Source organism: Eumetopias jubatus, unplaced genomic scaffold (assembly GCF_037043125.1).
Source record: "Eumetopias jubatus isolate StellerSeaLion01/CBP00866 unplaced genomic scaffold, mEumJub1_p1.0 scaffold_27, whole genome shotgun sequence".
Taxonomy (NCBI): domain Eukaryota; kingdom Metazoa; phylum Chordata; class Mammalia; order Carnivora; family Otariidae; genus Eumetopias; species Eumetopias jubatus.
Window position 1 is genome coordinate 394,731 of NW_028274833.1, and position 20,178 is coordinate 414,908.

The 20,178-nt window shown below is 60.6% G+C and overlaps 1 protein-coding gene across 1 annotated transcript; it reads left to right on the top strand.

Moving 5' to 3' along the window:
- The first annotated feature begins 15,928 nt into the window (after positions 1–15,928).
- LOC148162000 (testis-specific Y-encoded protein 3-like) lies at positions 15,929–18,526 on the top strand. The gene is made up of 6 exons (XM_088020445.1): positions 15,929–16,159; positions 16,939–17,094; positions 17,810–17,887; positions 18,027–18,138; positions 18,237–18,382; positions 18,476–18,526. Exons 1-6 carry the CDS (start codon positions 15,929–15,931, stop codon positions 18,524–18,526), a joined length of 774 nt encoding a protein of 257 aa, XP_087876571.1.
- Positions 18,527–20,178: the final 1,652 nt, after the last annotated feature.

A 20,178-nucleotide genomic window follows, 5' to 3' on the forward strand; every position in this document is an offset into this window, starting at 1 on the left:
CCGAGAGGAGGACAGGTGAGGGACCCAGGGTGTGGATGCCGAAATGTGCGCCATGGGGCTGTGTGGAACCTCGGCTCCACCAATGGAGACCCTGAGGCTCAGAGGAACTCTCCAACGCAGGGGCCCCGGGTCAAAAGGGCATCACCGTCAGAGAGGGAGATTGGACAAGTGCAGTGCCAAACGGCTTCTGCCTGGGGAATCTTGAGGCCGGCGGGGCCAGGCAGCATCCATGAGCAGAGCTGGGGAGGCAAAGGCGGCTCGGCAGCTGCACTTGGGGGAATTGTCATTCCGGGGCCATGAGCCCCAACCTCAGGTCTCCTAGCACCGCCTTACACTTAGGCCCACCAATGTTGCCTCCCGTCATGCTTGGCAGAGACGTGTGGGTATCCTGGCGCAAAGGCTCACCCCGCCGCCCCGTCACCTTTCTGTGTTGGTCTGGACACCACCGTTGAACCCTTCATTTCCATAGGCAGCTCCTTTCCTCCCGCCCCCAGGCACGCCGAAAGCACTGGCCAGGGTGCACAGATTAGTTGAATACATGGGTGGAGGAAAGGTAAGGAGATCACAGTCAGCAGCAGGGAGTGGCATGGGAGAGGGACCGCCGTTCCCAGGGAGGGCCTTCAAACCCTGAAGCAACCTTACCTATGGCCCAGAGAAGGTACACACGGGTCTCCTCCTGTGTGCGTGTGTGTCTGTCTGCGTCTCGGTGTGTCTGACCCTCCCAGGGAGCATCAAGAATTTGAGATGAATATGAGGGAGCATCGCACTTGACCGAAGCCAGTCCAGAAGCTTCACATGCTCAGGCCAGTTCCTCTGCGCAGGAAGTAACCGAAGACTGGTGCGGGGGCGAAACATAGGGCAGATTGAGGCCCCAGGAGCCCTGGAAAAACATTGAAAGTTGATAAACAAGTTCAAGTGTGCTTTGTGTGTGTGCACGCGCGTGTGCGCTGGCGCTCGGGTGTGCGCGCTCCCCTTTGGGGATGGGGGTCGGGGGAGGGCCTGAGCACATCGGCCTCATGTGGGTGTTTGACTTCTCTGCCTGGGCATTGCCGGCCCGTGGAATGGCTCGGCCTGTATGCTTGCCCAGAGGGCTAGGTCACACATGCGTGGGGACTGCATCCCAGGGGGCAGAGGTCCTTCCCCTGGAGGTGCGGGGGTGCCGGGCAGGGAGCGGAAATTGACCAAGGCCCGCTCCCTGGGGCTCATCTCTTCCCTGGAGAAATGAGGACGTTCAAGGAAAGGGAGCGACGAGCCAGGGCCAATGTGTGTAGGACCCAGGTTCAGTGGATGGAGATGTCAGTCGTCCAGGGATGCTCCCTGGTGGGTGACCTCAGACACATCCACTGCAAACGCCACGGGGGAGGCGGGGGGAGAACCCAAGGTTCATTACTCAGTTGAGCGGGCGCTGGAGCTCTTCCTGGGCCTAGGAATGCGCACAGGCTCTTGCTGACACGGTCAGCCTCTCAGAAGCAGCAACGATGATAGTGAGTGTGGGTCAGGCCTGATGGCGGGACGCTGGGAGAGGGGACAGAGTGAGGTGGGAAGGTAGGAAGGATGGCACATTCAGTCGGGCACAGGAGCCAGGGCGAGCGTCTAATCTGTGGGGAAAGACACGCATACACACACACACACACGCACAGATGCACACTCAGGGGCACAATCACTCACCCCCCATACGGACACACTCTTTCAGGCACTCCCACACACTGACACCCACACTCACTCTCACTCACCGCCCCACCCACACTCCTTCACTGACCCACATCCCCTGACATACGCCCACTCGGTCCCTCACTCAGGCACACACTCACTCAGGCCCCTCCCCCACAGGCTCCTTCACTCACATGTCCTGACACTCACACACTGACGCACCCATGCTCCCCCAGAAGCCCTAGGCCCCTGTTTCCCTAGGGCCCTCGTTTGGGGTCCGCCAGAGTGCAGACAGTCCGAGGGGAGGGGCGGGGGTAGCACGATTGGTAAGTGCAAGGGACGGGCCACTCACCCGTGTGCTCTCTGTCCCATGATGACTCTGGGGCTGATATCCCTTAGCCTTCTGTGCGTAGGTCCATGGAAAGACCTGGAGCACACAGAGCAGCTGTCTAACGCCACACCCAGGAGGCGGTGAGGTGAGCCACTGGGGTGGTCTTCCCCCAAGCGGACGTCTGCTTTCCTGAGATGCCTCTGCCTGGGGAAGCTGGCAGACGACCGAGTCCGCTGCCAGTAGAGTGGGGAGATGTGAGCGTTTGCCCCACGAGGCTCTTCTCCATCCCCAGCTAAAGTGGCTGCAAGGACAGCAGCCCTGAGGGTGACAGACGATACTAACATTCCTGCCCCGCACCGCGCCGCACCGTGAAGCTCCCCTCTCCACAACTTCCGGGAAGTACGGCGGCTCTTTCCCAGCGGAGGGTTTGGCAGTCAAACAGCACGGATGCTGCTTGTCCCTTTCAGTATGCAGGACAGATCGCCTATCCAGCGTCAGGTTGTGGATTTGATGATCTGTAGGACCTAGCCTTGCCCCTTCCAGGGTGGGAAGAGGCGCCTGAGGCTCTAGGACGGAAGGCTTGGCTCTCTCAGACTACGGGGAGACTGGCCTTCTCAGCTTCTTGGTCTGTAAATGCCGGGGTACCCGCCAGCTGGCCATTGGCTCCGCTTGTGCAGGTCAGATGAAAGTGTGACCTCAAAATCCGCAGCGGGACCAGGATAGCTCCCATGTTGGCGCACGGTCTGAGGGTTGTCCTAGGCTGGGCCGTTTTGGTGGACCGCAGGGTGTTCCTCTACACTCGTGCGGTTTGCTCGGGTGTTGCCGAGGACGTAAAGATTGGGGGGAGAGTTGGGCATAGGGGCCCCCACCTCTTAGCATCTCTGGCCAGCGCTCGGGCAACGGCGTGACGTTGAGGCCCGGCCCGGAGAGAAGGGTGAGGCGGGGGTGGGGGGCGGAGGCTTTGGGAGATCAGGGAGCCCCAGATGTCAGGAGTCCATTGGATGCTGAGGGCGTCAGGGCCAGGGTCCCCAACAGGAAAGCGGGGAGCCGGGACAGCTCAGACAAAACTGTGCTGGCGCCCCGTTTGACCGCTGGGATAAGACCATGAGAGAATCCTGTCTAGCAGGCTCTGCAGGGGTGACCTTTCCAGCACGACCCAAAACCAAGCCACTAACCATGACACATCCGTCGCTGTCACGAGCTGAGGCACTTAGTCTCGAGATGTCGGCCCACAAGACCCATCATCACGGTAGACGGGCAAGCCCTGATTGGCAACACTTTGGCAACAAATCCACAGGCGGTCCACACTCAAGGTCCTGGAAAGAGCTTATAAGAAACCCTAAGTCTGAATGGGAACCCAGCAGCCTTCTCAGGGACTTTTGTACTCTGGCTCAATAAACTTTCCCTGCTGCCCGGTGCTCTTCGTCTGGTCTACCTCTTCCTTCCTCGAAGCAGCGCGGCCAAGACCCCAGGCACTAAGGGAACAAAACTCCTGTAACCCAGAGTGAAGTCTGATCGGAGAGGACCGCCTCAGGAATTCATGAGCGTTCTGGCTCCATGGTTCTGAAGCACGTGCTTCAGTCCCTGGCCTCTCTGGGTCTTCGAGTTCTTCTCTGCGTAAAGGGTGGATCGCGGGCGTCCCACTTTGCCCGTGTTTCTGTGTCTTCCTGAGCGTGCCTTGCCTTGGTGTGTCTTGGCCTGGCTCTGCCTGTGCCGTCATGTCTCGGTTCTCGCATCCGCGCCTGAGCCCCGGACGGGCACACCTGCGCCCCCATAAGTGCCTTGGGGTTTGCGAGTCTCGCTGCTTTGCTCCAGCTGCCGGGCTGTTGACCTGACTTGGGTCTGTTGTGAGAGTTCCTGTCTCTGAGTCTGTCTGCCTGTGGATTGGACCCCGTTCCTTCCATTTCGGGATCGGAATCCTGGCCTCCTCAAAACGGGCAGGAGGGGTGGGGGTGGGGGTGGTGCTTTACTAATCACTGGTGAGCCCTGTGTAGTCCTTTGCTGCCCGTACCGTATTGGGCGCTGTGACACCTTCAGTACAGATGAGCAGCCACGCACCGAACCACCAGTCAGCGAGCGGCAGGGATCAGAGTGGCCTCGCTTAGGGCGTAAGGTCACTCTTCTTACTCCGTCCTCCCTCTTCCAACTGCTCTCTGGCCTCGGGCCTAAAAGGTCAGTCTCTTGCACGGAGCATAGACTTGGGCAGCTTTTCAAAGGCAGAACGTTCTGCTGTTGTGCACATTGAGCGGGTTGCTGCCTACCCTCTTTACTGACCAGGGCAGATTGGCGTCCGCTGATGCACTACTTGGTTTCTGCGTACCCCGCGACATTTCCCATCCTCAATGCCTCCGTTACTTCCTCCTCTGGTGTCTCATTCATGTTTTAGGTACATGTGAACACTGACATCTTTGACACCGCAGGATGGAGCTCTGCTCGGCCTAGGAGAAGTTTGAGTTGCAGTGTGAGTGAGGGAGGTACGCAGGGTCGCGTCAGGGACGTGTGGGTGTCCGTCACGTCCACGGGGTCCTTCCTGCCCCCTTCGTTCTGAAATCTCTCTGCAAACGCTTGGCTTATCCACACGCTAGGGACACAGCCAAGTACGGTTTCCTGCAGGCCTCGGGCACCTTGGGTCTGCAGAACTCCTGCGCCTGGCCGACCTGAGTCTTCATACCCTCGGGCCGACACCTCCCCCTTGTGCCCTCCCCCACCCTGTTCACCACGTAACCTCAACTTTCCCCTCTGGTTGCTTGCACACCTCGGACTTAACTTTCAGCTTCCGCATTCATGGGTGGTTCCATCCAGTAGGCCCCCTTCTGGGGCTGGCTTCTTTCACTTTAGCACAGTGCTTTACCGCATCTACGTTGGACGCACCTTTTCGGTGCTCTCCCCTCTCACACTGCAGCAAACACCTTAGCCGGGGGGGACCCAGGTCGGCCAGTAACACGGACTTGGTTGGCATAAGGCGCGAGGGGCCTGCTCCCGGCTGTCTGTCATGACTCCACGGAAGGGCATCAAACTGCATACAAGATACAGCTCTGTGCGTGCTCAGCTGAGGAATGCAGACGGATGCCTGCTTGGACGGATCTGTCTTTGGGGCCAGATAGGCAGCCCAGAGTACTTCCATACTCAAATCCTGCTCTGGTGTTTGTTATGCATGTACTCTACGGGGTGCCTTATTTCAGGCCAGCAGCTTGACTTAATGGACATACGGACGCGCTTCTTTTCGGCAGGCCGGACTCTCCTTAGCATAGAGCCCGCCTCCCACCTCCATCCCAGCCCCACCCCTCCAGACCCTCGGGCTCATCCTTCCACTCCTTCTCCTTTTGTCTTGTGAACATTTTCTGGGTCATTCGTGCCAAACATCGCCTGCACGTTACAGTAGTTTATCTCTGAACCTGTCGAACGTATCACGCACCGCCTTCTGGCCTCCGTGCATCCGTAGGGGAAGCTGGCTCTTCCTCTCCCTGAGGCTCCCTGGTGTGTGATCGGTCAGTCCCAACTCTGTAGGCTGCCAAGAGCCATGTCTCTGCCTCGCTGGTCCACTGGCCTGGGCATCTTTTGGGAGCGTGCCTTCCGCTAGGAGCGCACCGGGCTCCTTGGATGTGCAGAGTGAGTATTGTGGGCCAATGTGCAAAGCCCTGTCACCTTAGGTCTTCGTGCAACTGCTGCGTGACTAACTCCCTCCCACCTGTCTCTGGCGTTCCCGACTCGTGCCTGCCGGTGGTGGGCATGAGGGTTTCCCGCAGACCTCTGAGAAGCCTTCACTTCATTTCTTTGGGGCTTTGCCTCTCCATCTCACCCCGCATGACCTCGTGGGATCTGTCTGCAGGTCCACAGGTGCCTTCAGATCTCCTCTTGACGTCCAGGGAGGAATGTTTCCTTTCAGGCTGTAGGCTTTGCAGTGTACAGAATTCAGCCTCCCTCCCTGCCTCCGGCCGTCCTCGCTTCCTCCCTCTCTCCCCCCCCTCCCTCCCTGTCCCCATGCCTCCCTCCTCCTCTGCCCTCCTCTCTCCCTCGCACCCCCTCCTCTCACTCCCTGTTCCTCTCCCTGGGCCCACCCTCTCTCCTCCTCTCCTTCTCCACGCTGCTCTGCGTTGTTATCCGTGCAGGGTTGCCCGTTTGCGTCGACAAGTAGAGTTTGAAACGGTGACGCGCTACCGCCCAGAACCGGGCACTTCACCCCAAGGGGGCTCCTCCGGCCTCTTTCCGGTCAAATACCCCCTCCTGCCACGGGCGGGCCGACCCATTTCTCTTATGTTCGGGAGGCCCTCCCACGGTGCAACACCAACACCCTTAGCCTTGCCATCACCCACTGGGCCTTCCTCCACCCTCATGCATCGTGCATCGTACACATTCCAGAATGCCTCCCTGCAGCGGACCGGCATGAGGTGTGGGACTGTCACCAAGGACATGCTGAGTACCGGAGAAAGGGCAGGTTGTGCTGCAAGTACTCACTTTGCCATCTCCTCCCTGGGTGGCACTCCACTGAGTGAGAGACAGACCAAGGAAGACCTTGCAGCAGAGCTGGGGCAGCCAAGACAGCCACAGCTCCTCAGCAGGGCGATTTAAAGCAGGCTCTGTGGACCATTATGCTGGAGCTCGGACATCCCTGGCAGTTATGGTGAGGCGGGAAGGCAGACACAGGGAAAGGGAGCGCAGAAGTCAGACAAGGAGGGAGAAAGCAAAGATGAAGGGCCCGGCAGAGGAAAGTGATAGGAGCGAGAACTACCAGTGGCTTTAACGAAAGAACACACCCAGAGTTACTCTTTAGGCTACGTGGGCGGCCCATTAGCATGCCACCGAGTCCCAATCGCGGACCTCACCGGGGCTGTGCCGGTGGTTGTGTAAGCACAGAGGTGACCTCGGACATTGGCTCCTTGTTAATTTCAGGCCAAATATCTGTGTGTGGTTCCTCTCTTTGTAGGAGAGGCAGGCCGTTGGGGCGGGGAGGTCCCTGCGTTCGGGAGCCTGCTGGGCGTCCTCCTGACTCCCTCGCGCACCGGTCGGGGAAACGGGGGAGTGCCGTGTGGACAGCCATGTGGCGGTGGTTGGAGCACCGTCTGATGACTTCAGGGCTTCGCCCCGGCGTGACTAAGAAGGGGCCGGGTGAGGTTTCCGGGCGGCGGGCAGTCACCCTATTGAGCCGCTGGGTTTGAATTCCCCGGTGCCAGTAGCGTGTTCCCAGGGGAAGTGATGAGAAGGTGAACACAAGGTTTGTGATAGCAGGGACTTCCCGGGAATGGCCTGGGAGGTGTGAGTGAAGAAAAGGGGCAGGGACCCGTCACGGACGCCAAAGCTGAGCAGATGCTCTTGCGCACCGGCTCCCACGGGGGCGAGGGGCGGGGCCAGGTGCTGCCACGCCCACCGCCGCGCATCTGGTGGGTTCCCGGGGCCAGTGAGCGTCCTGGGCGTGAGGCCGGGGTTCCTTCCCGCCAAGGCCATATTCGCCCCCCGCCCCCGCCCCGCCACCCAGACGCCACCGGTCCCCAAGGCTTTGTGCGCATGCGTTCCCCAGGCCCGAGGCCTCTGCTAGGTACGGGCCTCCAGCCGTGGGCGCCAGATCTCCACCTGCCGGCCGCTTGTGGGAGCCGCGTGCTCGCCCCTCTAGCTCCTTCCCTCCGTGGCTGCGGTGGTTCGGTCTAGGGCCCCAGGGAGAGCGAGGCGGGGTCCGGGGCTGCCGGGGCTGCCGGGGCTGCCCCGGCATCCCTGGACCAGCTTAGTCCGCTGCCGCTGAGGGGGTCGGGGGGAGGAGGGGGCCCGTGGGGAGGCAGGTGCCTGGAGTGAGGCAGGGGTGCCAGAGGCCCTGGGTGCGGGGGGCATGGCGGCAGAGGCTGTGCGGGAGGCTGAGAACCGGCAGCGCAGAGGCGAGGCCGGCCCGGGGAGGATTTGGTGGTCGTGGGGGAGGATATCTTGGCGGCGGTGGGGGTCGTGGCCGTGGAAGACGAGGAGGTGGCACAAGCAGAGCAGGACGAGAAGCTGCAGGAGCTGCGGCAGGAAGGGCCAGTGCTGGGTGCCGATCGAGCCGGGGGCCCCACTGGCCGCGCTGGAGGATGTTCAGTTAGCGCTGAGCTCTGTGGATGCCCAAGCTCCCGGGGCCTACTTGCGGCCCAAGCGCAGGATGAATCAGACGTGAAGTACTCACCTGGCTCGCTGGAGGGCCATCATATCCAGGGCATCCCAGGCCGTATCCTTCCTCCGGCTGGTGGGGCTTGGCTGCTGTGGAGGATCACCGCGAGGAGGGCAGCAGCAGAGCCACGGCCAGGGCCATGAGCGCTGGGGGGAAGGGCTCTTCGCCCCCTTCCCGGGTGGGAGTGGGCCCAGGATCCCTACAATGCACAGCAGAGGAAGGCGGGGCGCGGCGGGGGTGAGAACGCTGGGGCTGCGCCCTGTCCAGACCCTGTCTGTGCAGAAGCTGCGGGCGGAAGCTTTGGGGCTGCAGCACACTCCCAACAGCCTTGCGGGGTTCAGGGAACACGGGTCAACACGCTTCGACAAGTAGTGTAGCACAAAGCCCGCTTGGCTCAGAGCAGATATTGGAAGGAAACGTTTGCTGGGTACATGGGGCAGACGGAGAGGCTGCCCTCGCACCTTCCCTGTCCTTCAGAGCCTGCGTGGTTTTCCAAAGAGTTCAGGGAAGACCCACAATGTCGTCCGCTCTCGGGTTGCCAGGCAGTCAGCTGGCCGCCTCGCTTCGGCCGACCGCGGGAACCCAGACACGGCGCTGCCGGGGTGCCGCAAACTCTATCTCCACAGGCCCCACACAGCCCGGCCGAGGCCCCAGGCCCAGGCGCCTACCCGCAACTTTCCTCCCTGCCTGTCTCTCCCCCTCTGTGTCCTCGCCCGCCCTCTCCCCCTGTCCTCTCTGCCCTCCCTCTGTGTCCCTTCCTCCCGGTGTGGGCTCTCTGTCCCTCTCTCTCTTTTGCTTTCCCCCTGCCCCCACCTACCGCTTTCCCTCCCTCACTCGCTGACTCTGCCAGGACCACCCTTTGGGCCGTGGGTGCGCAGCCGTGCTCCAGGTGACCCGAGCGGCCCCCTCCTGGGCACAGGAGGCCCCTCAAAGTCACGGGGCTTCAGGCAAACACACAAGCAATCCCGGCCGTGACAGTGGGACGGAGCACATCCAGCCGTCCAAAGCAGTGACTGCCCGCAGGCCACACGCACAGGCCAGGGGGACTTGGGAAAACAGCGCAGTCAGGCCCTCGGCCTTGCCCTGTCGGGGGCAGGCAGCCTCAGAGGTGTTGGAACCCAAGGGACTCCCCAGGGTGGAGCAGGTGGGTAGAAAGGGCAGGAGCTGACGAGCTTGGGAGGGCGGCAGTCCTTGGCGTTTCCGCACTTTTGCAACTTCGGTCGCTTGCTCTCAGCCGGGAAGGTCCGGGTGGCTCCTGCCTCTCTTTCCGTAGCACGTGCCGGCGAGGATCCTTGACCCAAGGCTGATCCTGAAACACCCCAAGATATCAGCCGTGACGGGTGACCAGGACAGAGACATGCTCAGCTCCATGACCAATTTGGAGATCAGTCCTGGGAGACGGAGGCTGGGGGAGGCCCGGTGGCCGTGAGGTTTGAGCAGGAGGGGGCCGGGCAAAGTGGTTCAGTGCCGTAGCCAGGCGAACAGCTCGGGGCACCTAGAAGACACGTTCCCCCTTCCCGTCCTCTTTCTTCGGCGGGGCAGGTGAAGGTACTGGGCCATCCCAAATACCGCTTCAGGTTGATGTTTTCCTTTGGGAGCAACCCCTACTACCAGAACAAAGTGAACGTTAAGGTGTATAGCCTTAGCAATGACGGTGGGAGTGGGCTTGAGCTTCGAGGATGCTGGGGGCGGGCAGGGGGGAGCACTTGGGAACCGGAGGGGAGGTGCGTGGGGCGGACCAGGCCCAGGAGGGAGACGGGCTGGGAGTTTGAGACGGAGAGAAGGCGAGAGGGCGTGGGTCCTAGGCCGTGGAGAGCCTCTCCTAAATTTTCCCTTCCTGCAGGATATAGGGCGTGTCGTTCCACACCTGTCCAGTGTTTTTGGGACTATGAACGTGGATCTGCCTGCCGCAGGCACGACACCGCCAGCCTTAACTTCTTCAACTGGTTGTGTGACCCCAGCGGCCCAGGGTCTAACAGGATCGCCGAGGTGGGGCCCCTGGCGGCCTTCGTCAGCCGGGGTGATGCCCCAGCCCCAGCTGCTTGGAACGGGGTCCAGGGCCTGTGCTCAGCTGGCCTGTTTCGACTACCAGGTCATAATCGAAGACCTGTGGCCCAATCCTCTGCTGTACTACCCGAGTTAGGAAGGCGTCCGAAGGGAATGAACTGCGAGGAGTGCCTGTCGGTGAGAAGCCAGGGCTGCTGGGTCCTGACTTGTGTGTGTGGAAGTTGCCGTGGGACAGGCAGATTAGTGGTGGGGAAACTGAGGCTCAGAGGAGACTGGGCCCCAGCTCACCCAGGGAGCGGGTAGCAGGGTGAGAAGTGAACCTAGGGGAACTCAGCACAAATCCACGTGGGTGCGTCCTTTCGGGCAATTTCAGGCCCCTAGGCTGGCAGCCGGAACGTCCCAGGTCACTCGGGAGAAGCAAGGTTTCTCCACCCCGTTATTCTGAACTGACACCTGTGCGCATCAGCCCCTTTCTCAGGACCCCGGCCTCTCGTTCAGTTGGGGATGTTCTGCCAGTCTTTTCGATTGGAGCTCCTTTTCCCGGCCCGCTCCTTGCCGAAATTCCCCCACTTCCCTCCATGTTCCGGACCCCCCCGTGGCTTCCCACGGCCTCATGGCCATTCTTGGGAATGGCACTGGGCCATGGGCTGGAGGCTCCTGAGTCTCTAGGTGAGGAGGAACAGGATCTCACGAGGACAGAGGACACCCTCATCCCGCCTTGGCTATCCTTGGCATTATGCAATTTCACGAATCTTTAACGTGTGTGTGTGTGTGCGCGCGCGCGCGTGCGCCCAGGTCACGGAAGCCGTGTGGACGTGGACCACACAGAGATCATAGTCTGACCAACCAGAAGATGTCAAGGAGATATTCACCACTGTGAACGATGGGTGGATGAGTTAGGTGATGCTTTGCCTGCACAGGACAGAAAGGGGGGAAAGGATCACGTGTGGCAGCTCTGGAGAGTATCCAGCACGTATCTGAACAGATGGCGACAGACATAAGTTAAGAAGGGCTTTGCGTCTGTGTGTGGGTTTGTCCTTGGAGCCAGGACAGGGCGAGGAGGCTATCTGCCTCGTGAGACCCTCTAACCCCCGACGTGTGGAATTGCCTATGTGGCGGTGATGTTCAGCATGGGCACAGGGCAGGCCAGGGCATGGCATGAGGACATCCGAGGCAGGCTCAAGAGGAGGGCAGAAAAGGCAGACCTCTGTTCACTAGTGTCTGATACTTCAGGGCAGGTCACACAGGCGGGGAAGGGTCCTGGAGTGCAGGGCCCTCGTGGCCTGGTGGCTCCCGGTACCGCCGCGTTGACACCGCTTGGGGAACTTGGCCCAGTACCCTTGCTCCTGGAAGTGGGCCCCGCACTGCTGTGATGCGCTCCCAAGCATGCGTCCGGTCAGGAGCACTGCAAAACCCATGTGTCCCGGGAAGACTAAGGAGGAGGCCGTCCCTGGCGATCCCTGTGGACACATGCCCTCCTGCGCTTCACCACCCGCCCACAGGGGGCAGTTCCAAGGACGTGCGAGGGAAGGCAGGTGTGACTGGTGGGCACTGTGGGTTTGTGAGTGGGCTGTGTGTGAGGGAGATCTGCGTTCGGGTGTGTGTGTGCTCACGTGCAAGTGTGTGTGTGTGTGTGTGCTGGCATGTGCAGTCAGCTGAGCAGGCCTCTTTGCCGGGGATTGTGTATGTTTGTGCAGTGTGTATGTGTTTGCATGCACACATGTGTGTGTGGCAAGCGTGCATGCCTGTGGACCGGAGACCATGCGTCCTGGTGTGTGTATCGGGGGTGTGTTTGCAGGTGCACGGGTATGTGTGTTTGCGAGGCCCTGTGTGCGTAAGAGTGTGTAGGGACCCTGAGTATTTATGTGTTGTGTGTGTGTGTTTGCATGCCGACGTATGTGTTGATGTGTGTGTCCAAGTGTGCATGCTTGAGTGCCACAGACCTTGTGAGTTGGTGGGTGTTGCCTGAGTGTGTGTTTGCACATGGACGGGTGTGTGTGGGCGGTGACCATGTGCACATAGCTGTGTGCAGACACCATGTGTGGTCCTATTTCATTTGTGTGCGTGTTTGCATGCGTGTGTATGTGTGTATGTGTGTGGCGATGGGTGAGTGCCTGTGTGCCGGTTAAAGTGTGTGCTTCCCAGTGTTGGGTGTGTGTGTGTGTCATGTGCAGGGCCGTGTGTGTTCCTGGCAAGTGTGCATGCCTGTGTACTAGAGATCAAATGTGGTGGGTGTGTGTTTCCTGACTGTGTCTTTGCCCACGTGCGGTGGTCTGTTTGTGTGGCCAAGTGTGCATGCCTGTGTGCGGGGACCATGTGTGTGTTGTGTTTGTTTCCCAGTGCATGTGAATGTGTGTGAGCATGCGAGCAGAAACCTGCCTGGCTGTCTGGGCTAGGCCATGGGTGTATTGCGTGTATGTGTGTTTTCAGGCGCACCTCGGTGTGTGACTTTCTGCGGGGCTTCGTATGTATGGACATGTGCCAGAGACCTTTCATGTGAGTGTTGAGTGTATGTGTGCTTGCATGCGCGAGGGTGTCTGTTGTGTGTCTCTGTGTTTGCAGGCCTTTGGTGATTGTGTGTGTGTGTGTGTGCGCACATCTGTAGCCACCTGTCCATGCCTCTGTGTTGGAGATTGTGTGCGTGGTTGGTGTGTGTGTGTTGCATTAGGAGGTGTGTGTGTATTTGGGAGGTCCTGTGAGCACACCTGTGTCCTGAAAAAACGTATGGGTGTTGTGGGTTGCATGTATGTGTCTTGGCACGAGCTCGTGTGTGGGTGTGCGTGTTTGAGGGTGAGGGACCAGAGGTGTATGCCTGTGTACTGAAGATTGTGTGTGTTCCTTGAGGGTCTGTGTGCTGTACGGGCCGTGTTTTTTTTTTGTGTGTGTGTGTGTGTGTGTGTGTGTGTGTTGTTCCGGGGCCAATTGTGTATTCTGTACTGGAGACCGTTCGTGTACGTTGTGGGTGTGGGCTTACATGTGCAAAAGTGTGTGGGTGTATTGGGAAGCTCACCGCACATGGCTGTGAACCAGAGAATGTGTGTCACGTGAGTGTGTGCGTGTGCGTGAGCACGCGCATATGTGTGTGTTGGAGCGGCTCAGTGTACATTCCTATGCGACACGTACCGTGTGTTTCAGTTACCTGTGGGTATCCTGAGGGCAGGTGTGTGTACATGTGTCTGCGTGAGGGCCAGTTGTGAATGCCGTGTGCATTTGTTGTGCGTGTGTGTGTGTGTGACTTTTTGGGCGGAGGGGGGTTTGTGTGCTAGTGCCGGGCGAAGCATGTATGGCTGTGCTGGAGACCTTTTTGAGTGTTGTGTATATGCTCGCGAGCGCAGGCGGGTGTGTTTGCACGAGCAAGTGTGCATGGCTCTGTGCAGGACACGTGTGTTTGTGTGTTATGTGATCTGAGTGTGTGTGCATGCACAGTTGTGCCTGGGAGTGGACGTGTACTGCCACATGCATGCCTATGGGCCGCAGATTATGTGCATGTGTGTGTGCGCACGTATGTCTGTGGGAGAGAGAGAGAGAGTGGTGCCTGTCTGCATGGGTTTGTGTTTGTGTGCGTGTGTGCGGCCATCTTCTATCTGCTGTGTCAAGCCCGGGTGTGTGGGTGTGTGTCCTGTGTGTGTGTTTCCATGGGCTCGTGTCTGTGGTGCCTGTCTCTCTGCGTTTCCAGGCACATGTGATTGTGAGTGTGAGCGGCCACTGGCACACACCTGTGTGTCGAGACGGTATCCGTCTGTGTTTTGTGTCCAAGCGTTTGCATGGGCACACGTGTGTATATGTGCGTGTGTAGGGCCCAGTCAGAAAAGGAGAGGGATTGCAGGATTTCCAGCTCTGCGGATTATGGAGAAAGGGGCAAGAGGCCGAGGGTAGCCATGTCCCTCCGGACACACAGGCCTCGTGTGCATTCTGTGGTTCTTCAGGAATCTGTCTCACCTCTCGATGCATAGACACACAGGGGCCAAGGCAAGGAGGGAGGGGTTGGAGTTGTCAGGCGGGTGTGAGGCACACCACCCATCTGTGCTGATTGCACAGATGGTTTCAGGTTTGGGCAATAGCTAGTGGTTTCAGTCTCCTTCCCGGGCCGCACACCTCTTGTCGTGTGGTCCCTCTCACCTTCCCGCCCCGGCAAGGGCAATGCCAGAAGTCTGTCATTGCACAAATGTCACCCGGGACTGGGAGTGGACATGGACAGCATCCACATGAAGGGCGAACAGATAAAAACCAGGGTCCAAAGACCGTGGGTGTGCATATGAAATCCACTCTGGTGGAAATGCATGGAGACCCAGTCGGGCACTGTACCTGTAGATATGTGCACGCTTCTCCCGCGTGGGACAGGGGGAGGGGGGCTGTGTGAGAAGCCCCTTTTTGTCGGTGATGCCTGGAGACAGGCTTCCATTGGCACCGGACCCACGGCCCCAAGCCTACTTTGCAGGCTCGAAACCACACTTGGGCATCTCTCACCACATTTGTGGGCCAGCTCTGGGGTTGTGATGGCCCGGCTTGACGTTCCACTCACGGTCTGACCCGGCGGACCCAGAGAGGGGAAGGCTAGGGAGGATGCATGCTCCTCTGCAGGCCAGACGAGCCGGGAACCCCTTCCCTGGGCATTTGTGCAGTTGGCAGAATGCAACGGAAGACAGTCCGTCGCTGGTGGTGCAGGCGTTCGTCCTGCCTGTCGCCTGGGTGCCGTGCTCAGCCCCTTGCTGCCTGGCCTTCAAAGAGTGGGCACTGAGGTCACCGAAAGGGCAGACAGCATCCACCTGGCGGACAGCATCCCTCTGCCGTCCTCTCCACAGGGTTGGTACAGACTTCCTCTTCATAGACGGGCAACTGGGTCCCCTTTGCTGTATGCTCTTGGCTCCAGGAAAAGGCATGCGTCCCTCTGTCCTCCATGCCAAACACACTGTGTGCCTGTGTGACCGTGTGAGCGTGTGTTTGTGTGGGCCCTCAACCTGGCACCTTTTCGAGGGTCACCGGCCTGGCTGCCGGTCCCAGAGGGGGAGATGGCTTTGATTTCCTGGGAAAGGAGCTGCTCCGAGACTCATCTGCGTCTTCCTTCCTGAAGCCTTTAGGTTCCAGAGGCCGTGTGGCCAGAGGGGTCAGAGAAAGAGCGCCGGAAGCCAAAGTCAGAGAGGAGGACGGAGAGGAGAGCGTGAGGAAAGGACAGGCAGACCGGTGGACAGAGCGCTCTTCGTCGCTCGTCTTCTGACCAGCAAAGGGCATGCGCTGGGACAAACTGTAGCCGCACATTTCCGCCGAGCAGACAGGCGGTTTCGGGGCCTCTGTCTCCTGGAATCGCACGATGACTACTCCAGGGCCTGGGCTGACCATTTCCACGCACACTGGACCAGGCTTCCCGGTGGTGCACACAGTGTCCCGAGTCTCAGAGGAGTCTCTTCGGGAAGGGCGAGGGACAGCTTCGCATTGCTGGTAGAAAATCCAGGCAGAAGGCGCGCCCGACGAGGCCGCGGCAGGGGCGTGGGCGGGCTGGTGGGGTGCGGATGGTGTTGGGGGGCGGCGTGGGGGTGGGAGGGGTGGGGTCGGTGCACTTGGGAGCCCGAGGCCCCCCCCGAGGAGGAGCACTGGCGGGCTCCCTTGCTGGATGGCTGTCTCCCTTGCTGGAAGGCTGTCTCCCGAGGGGGCGAGGGGCGGGGCCGGTGGCGGCCACGCCCACCACCGTGCGACTGGTGGGACCCGGGGGCCGGCCCGCGTCCTGGGCGTGCCTCAGGGACTCGATATCTCCAGGGCCGCACGGGTGCCCCGTCGACGTCGTCTCCTTGGACACCTGGCCCCAGGCCCTTGTGCGCATGCGTCCCAGAGTCCGGAAGCATCCGGCAAGAGACCGTTATCGGTCGCCGCCCCTGGGCGCCGGACGGAGCCCCACCTGCCGAGCCGCTTGCGGAGGCCGGCGCTCACACCTCCAGCCTTTCCCTCGCAGCTGCCCCAGCGAGGCAGGGTCCGGGGGTGGCGAGGCGGGCTTCGGGGGAGGCGGGGCGGTCCCCAGAATCCTGGACCTGCCTCAGTCGGGGAAGGGGCCGGTCACGAGGTGTCTGTGCCCGGGGTTAGAGGCCCCCGGGGCGCGCCGGGGGCGCTGAAGGCCCTAGGTGTGGGGATGGCAGACGAGGCTGTGCGGGAAGGGGAGGAACGATGGGAGAGAGAGGATGCCATCCTGGTGGTGGAGCTGGTCCTAGTGGTGGGTGACCTAAGGTTGGTGCTGCAACTGGCCTTGTTGGAGGGGCAGGACGGAGAGGACGAGGAGGACACGGAGGAGGCCGCGGAGGAGGTAGACGAGGCTGACACGGAGGAGGAAGACGAGGCTGGGGAGGTTGAGGAGTCCGAGGAGGAGGGGGAGGAGGCTGTAGTCGCTGAGCAGGAGCAGGGGGAGGAGGAGGAGGATGTGGACAGGGAGGAGGAGGGGGAGCCTGAGCATGCGGAGAACGAGGAGGCTGAGGAGGCTGAGCAGGAGCCAAGGGAGGAGGAGAAGCCCGAGGAAGAGGAGGAGGTGGAGGGGCCTGAGGAGGCTGAGCAAGAGGAGGGGGAGGAACAGGCTGAGGTGCAGGCTGTTGTGGAAGAGGCTGAGGTGGAGGAGGCTAAGGAGGAGCATGTTGGAGAGGAGGTGGCTGAGGCAGAGGAGGCTGGGGAGTGCGAGGAGCCTGAGGAGGGAGAGGAGGCTCAAGAGGCTGAGGAGGAGGCTGAGCACGAGGACCAGAGGGAGGAGGGCCAGAAGGAGGAAGAAGGGGCGCAGGAGCTGCAGGAGAAGCAGAAAGGGGAAGAACAGCCAGAGGGGCGGCGGGGTCCGATCCCGTCCCCGCTCGAGGCTCTAGAGGCCTTGCAGTCAGAGCTGGAGCCCGAGAATAAACAAGCCAGCAGGTCCTCCTCTCGGCTCAGACTGAGCTATTGTCGGAGGCGGCAGCGTCACCTGGAACACCGAAGCGCCCTTATCCGGGGCATCCCTGGCTTCTGGGCCAAGGCTGTATCCTTGACGCTGTCATGGAGGAACCCGGATGTGGCCGGGCTAGAGCAAGAGGAACTGAAGGGAGGGGGCCGTTGAGTATCCAAATACATCGGTTGGAGAACCCCCCTCAACCCCAGCCACACCCCCGGCCGCGCCGCGGTGTGGGGGCCACGCTCATGCCCTGGTGATCCCGACAGCCTCAACATCCTCGTTCTGGGGGTGGGGTGGGGCCTGTGGGCCTCAGAGTGCTCTTGATGTGGCAAGAGGCACTGGAAGACCAGTGGGGGAGTAGGAGCAGAGGTCCAGCTCAGAATTAGGAATTAGGAGCCGCTGCAGGGCTTCTTCTCACAAAACAGCTGGAGGCAAAGCTCAGGTTCCCCTCGGAGTAACGCAGCAGGCCAGTGGCTGTGAGTGCCCACCTGCTCAGCCTGAGGCAGGAACGTGTGCTTGTCCGGAGATGAGCTAGTTGTGTCTGGCCGTCAGCACAGGAGGATGAGCTGGGGAGGGGAGTGTGGGGCGGGAGGGGTGGTCTCTGAGCATGCACAGCTTCCTGTGTGAGTGCCGAGATCTGCAGCATCCCGTGTGGGGACCCAGCGGGCCTTGACGCAGCCCGTGGGGAGGGAATGCAACCCGGGGAAGCAGAGGGGAGGCAGTGCCCGGCCGCTGTCCAGACTTGCTCTGTTGTTGTAGCTCTTTCATCTCCAGCCCTCGGAGGGTCCTTGACTCACAGCAGTTTGTGAACCACCCCCAGATGTCAGCCGTGATCAGTAAGGAAGATGAAGGCCTCCTTGGCTACATGACGGATTTGAAGGTCTGGCGTGGCAGACTGAGACCGGGGTGGGGGATGGGAGTGGGGAGCGTGCCGTAGTGATCCATCTCTGAAGTCAGGACGGGGAGGTTCTGCTGGACAGAGATTTCACCCCCGTCTCCCCCACTCTGCCACCCGGCAGGTGGAGGATCTCAGGTTTCCCCGTGATTGCCGCCAGATCCTGCTCTTCTTTCGCAAGAACCCCTACTTCCGGAATGAAGTCGTTGTGAAGGAGTATGTCCTCAGCGCTGCTGGTAAGAGGCCGCCGCCTGGATGGGCGGCCACAGGGACAGGAGGGGGGTCGAACCCGATTCTTTACCCGGTGCCTTCTCACATCCTTGTCTTCCGGCAGGGTACGGGCCTTCTCATTCCACTCCCATCCAGTGGCACCAGGATTATGAACAGGAGGCCTACAGTCGCAGGGACCACAACACCAGTCTTAACTTCTTCAACTGGTTCTCTGACCCCAGCTTTGCCAGCTCTAGCAGGATAGCCGAGGTGGGGCCCTGTGACAAACAGCGGGAAGGACCCTGCTGGGCTCCCCGGCTGCTTGGGATGGGGCTCTGAGCCCTGCCCCGTTTCCCCTGCCAGATCATCATGGACGACCTGTGGCCCAACCCCCTGCAGTACTACATGAGATAGAAGGCCCCAGGAGAGGGAACCGAGAGGAGGACAGGTGAGGGACCCAGGGTGTGGATGCCGAAATGTGCGCCATGGGGCTGTGTGGAACCTCGGCTCCACCAATGGAGACCCTGAGGCTCAGAGGAACTCTCCAACGCAGGGGCCCCGGGTCAAAAGGGCATCACCGTCAGAGAGGGAGATTGGACAAGTGCAGTGCCAAACGGCTTCTGCCTGGGGAATCTTGAGGCCGGCGGGGCCAGGCAGCATCCATGAGCAGAGCTGGGGAGGCAAAGGCGGCTCGGCAGCTGCACTTGGGGGAATTGTCATTCCGGGGCCATGAGCCCCAACCTCAGGTCTCCTAGCACCGCCTTACACTTAGGCCCACCAATGTTGCCTCCCGTCATGCTTGGCAGAGACGTGTGGGTATCCTGGCGCAAAGGCTCACCCCGCCGCCCCGTCACCTTTCTGTGTTGGTCTGGACACCACCGTTGAACCCTTCATTTCCATAGGCAGCTCCTTTCCTCCCGCCCCCAGGCACGCCGAAAGCACTGGCCAGGGTGCACAGATTAGTTGAATACATGGGTGGAGGAAAGGTAAGGAGATCACAGTCAGCAGCAGGGAGTGGCATGGGAGAGGGACCGCCGTTCCCAGGGAGGGCCTTCAAACCCTGAAGCAACCTTACCTATGGCCCAGAGAAGGTACACACGGGTCTCCTCCTGTGTGCGTGTGTGTCTGTCTGCGTCTCGGTGTGTCTGACCCTCCCAGGGAGCATCAAGAATTTGAGATGAATATGAGGGAGCATCGCACTTGACCGAAGCCAGTCCAGAAGCTTCACATGCTCAGGCCAGTTCCTCTGCGCAGGAAGTAACCGAAGACTGGTGCGGGGGCGAAACATAGGGCAGATTGAGGCCCCAGGAGCCCTGGAAAAACATTGAAAGTTGATAAACAAGTTCAAGTGTGCTTTGTGTGTGTGCACGCGCGTGTGCGCTGGCGCTCGGGTGTGCGCGCTCCCCTTTGGGGATGGGGGTCGGGGGAGGGCCTGAGCACATCGGCCTCATGTGGGTGTTTGACTTCTCTGCCTGGGCATTGCCGGCCCGTGGAATGGCTCGGCCTGTATGCTTGCCCAGAGGGCTAGGTCACACATGCGTGGGGACTGCATCCCAGGGGGCAGAGGTCCTTCCCCTGGAGGTGCGGGGGTGCCGGGCAGGGAGCGGAAATTGACCAAGGCCCGCTCCCTGGGGCTCATCTCTTCCCTGGAGAAATGAGGACGTTCAAGGAAAGGGAGCGACGAGCCAGGGCCAATGTGTGTAGGACCCAGGTTCAGTGGATGGAGATGTCAGTCGTCCAGGGATGCTCCCTGGTGGGTGACCTCAGACACATCCACTGCAAACGCCACGGGGGAGGCGGGGGGAGAACCCAAGGTTCATTACTCAGTTGAGCGGGCGCTGGAGCTCTTCCTGGGCCTAGGAATGCGCACAGGCTCTTGCTGACACGGTCAGCCTCTCAGAAGCAGCAACGATGATAGTGAGTGTGGGTCAGGCCTGATGGCGGGACGCTGGGAGAGGGGACAGAGTGAGGTGGGAAGGTAGGAAGGATGGCACATTCAGTCGGGCACAGGAGCCAGGGCGAGCGTCTAATCTGTGGGGAAAGACACGCATACACACACACACACA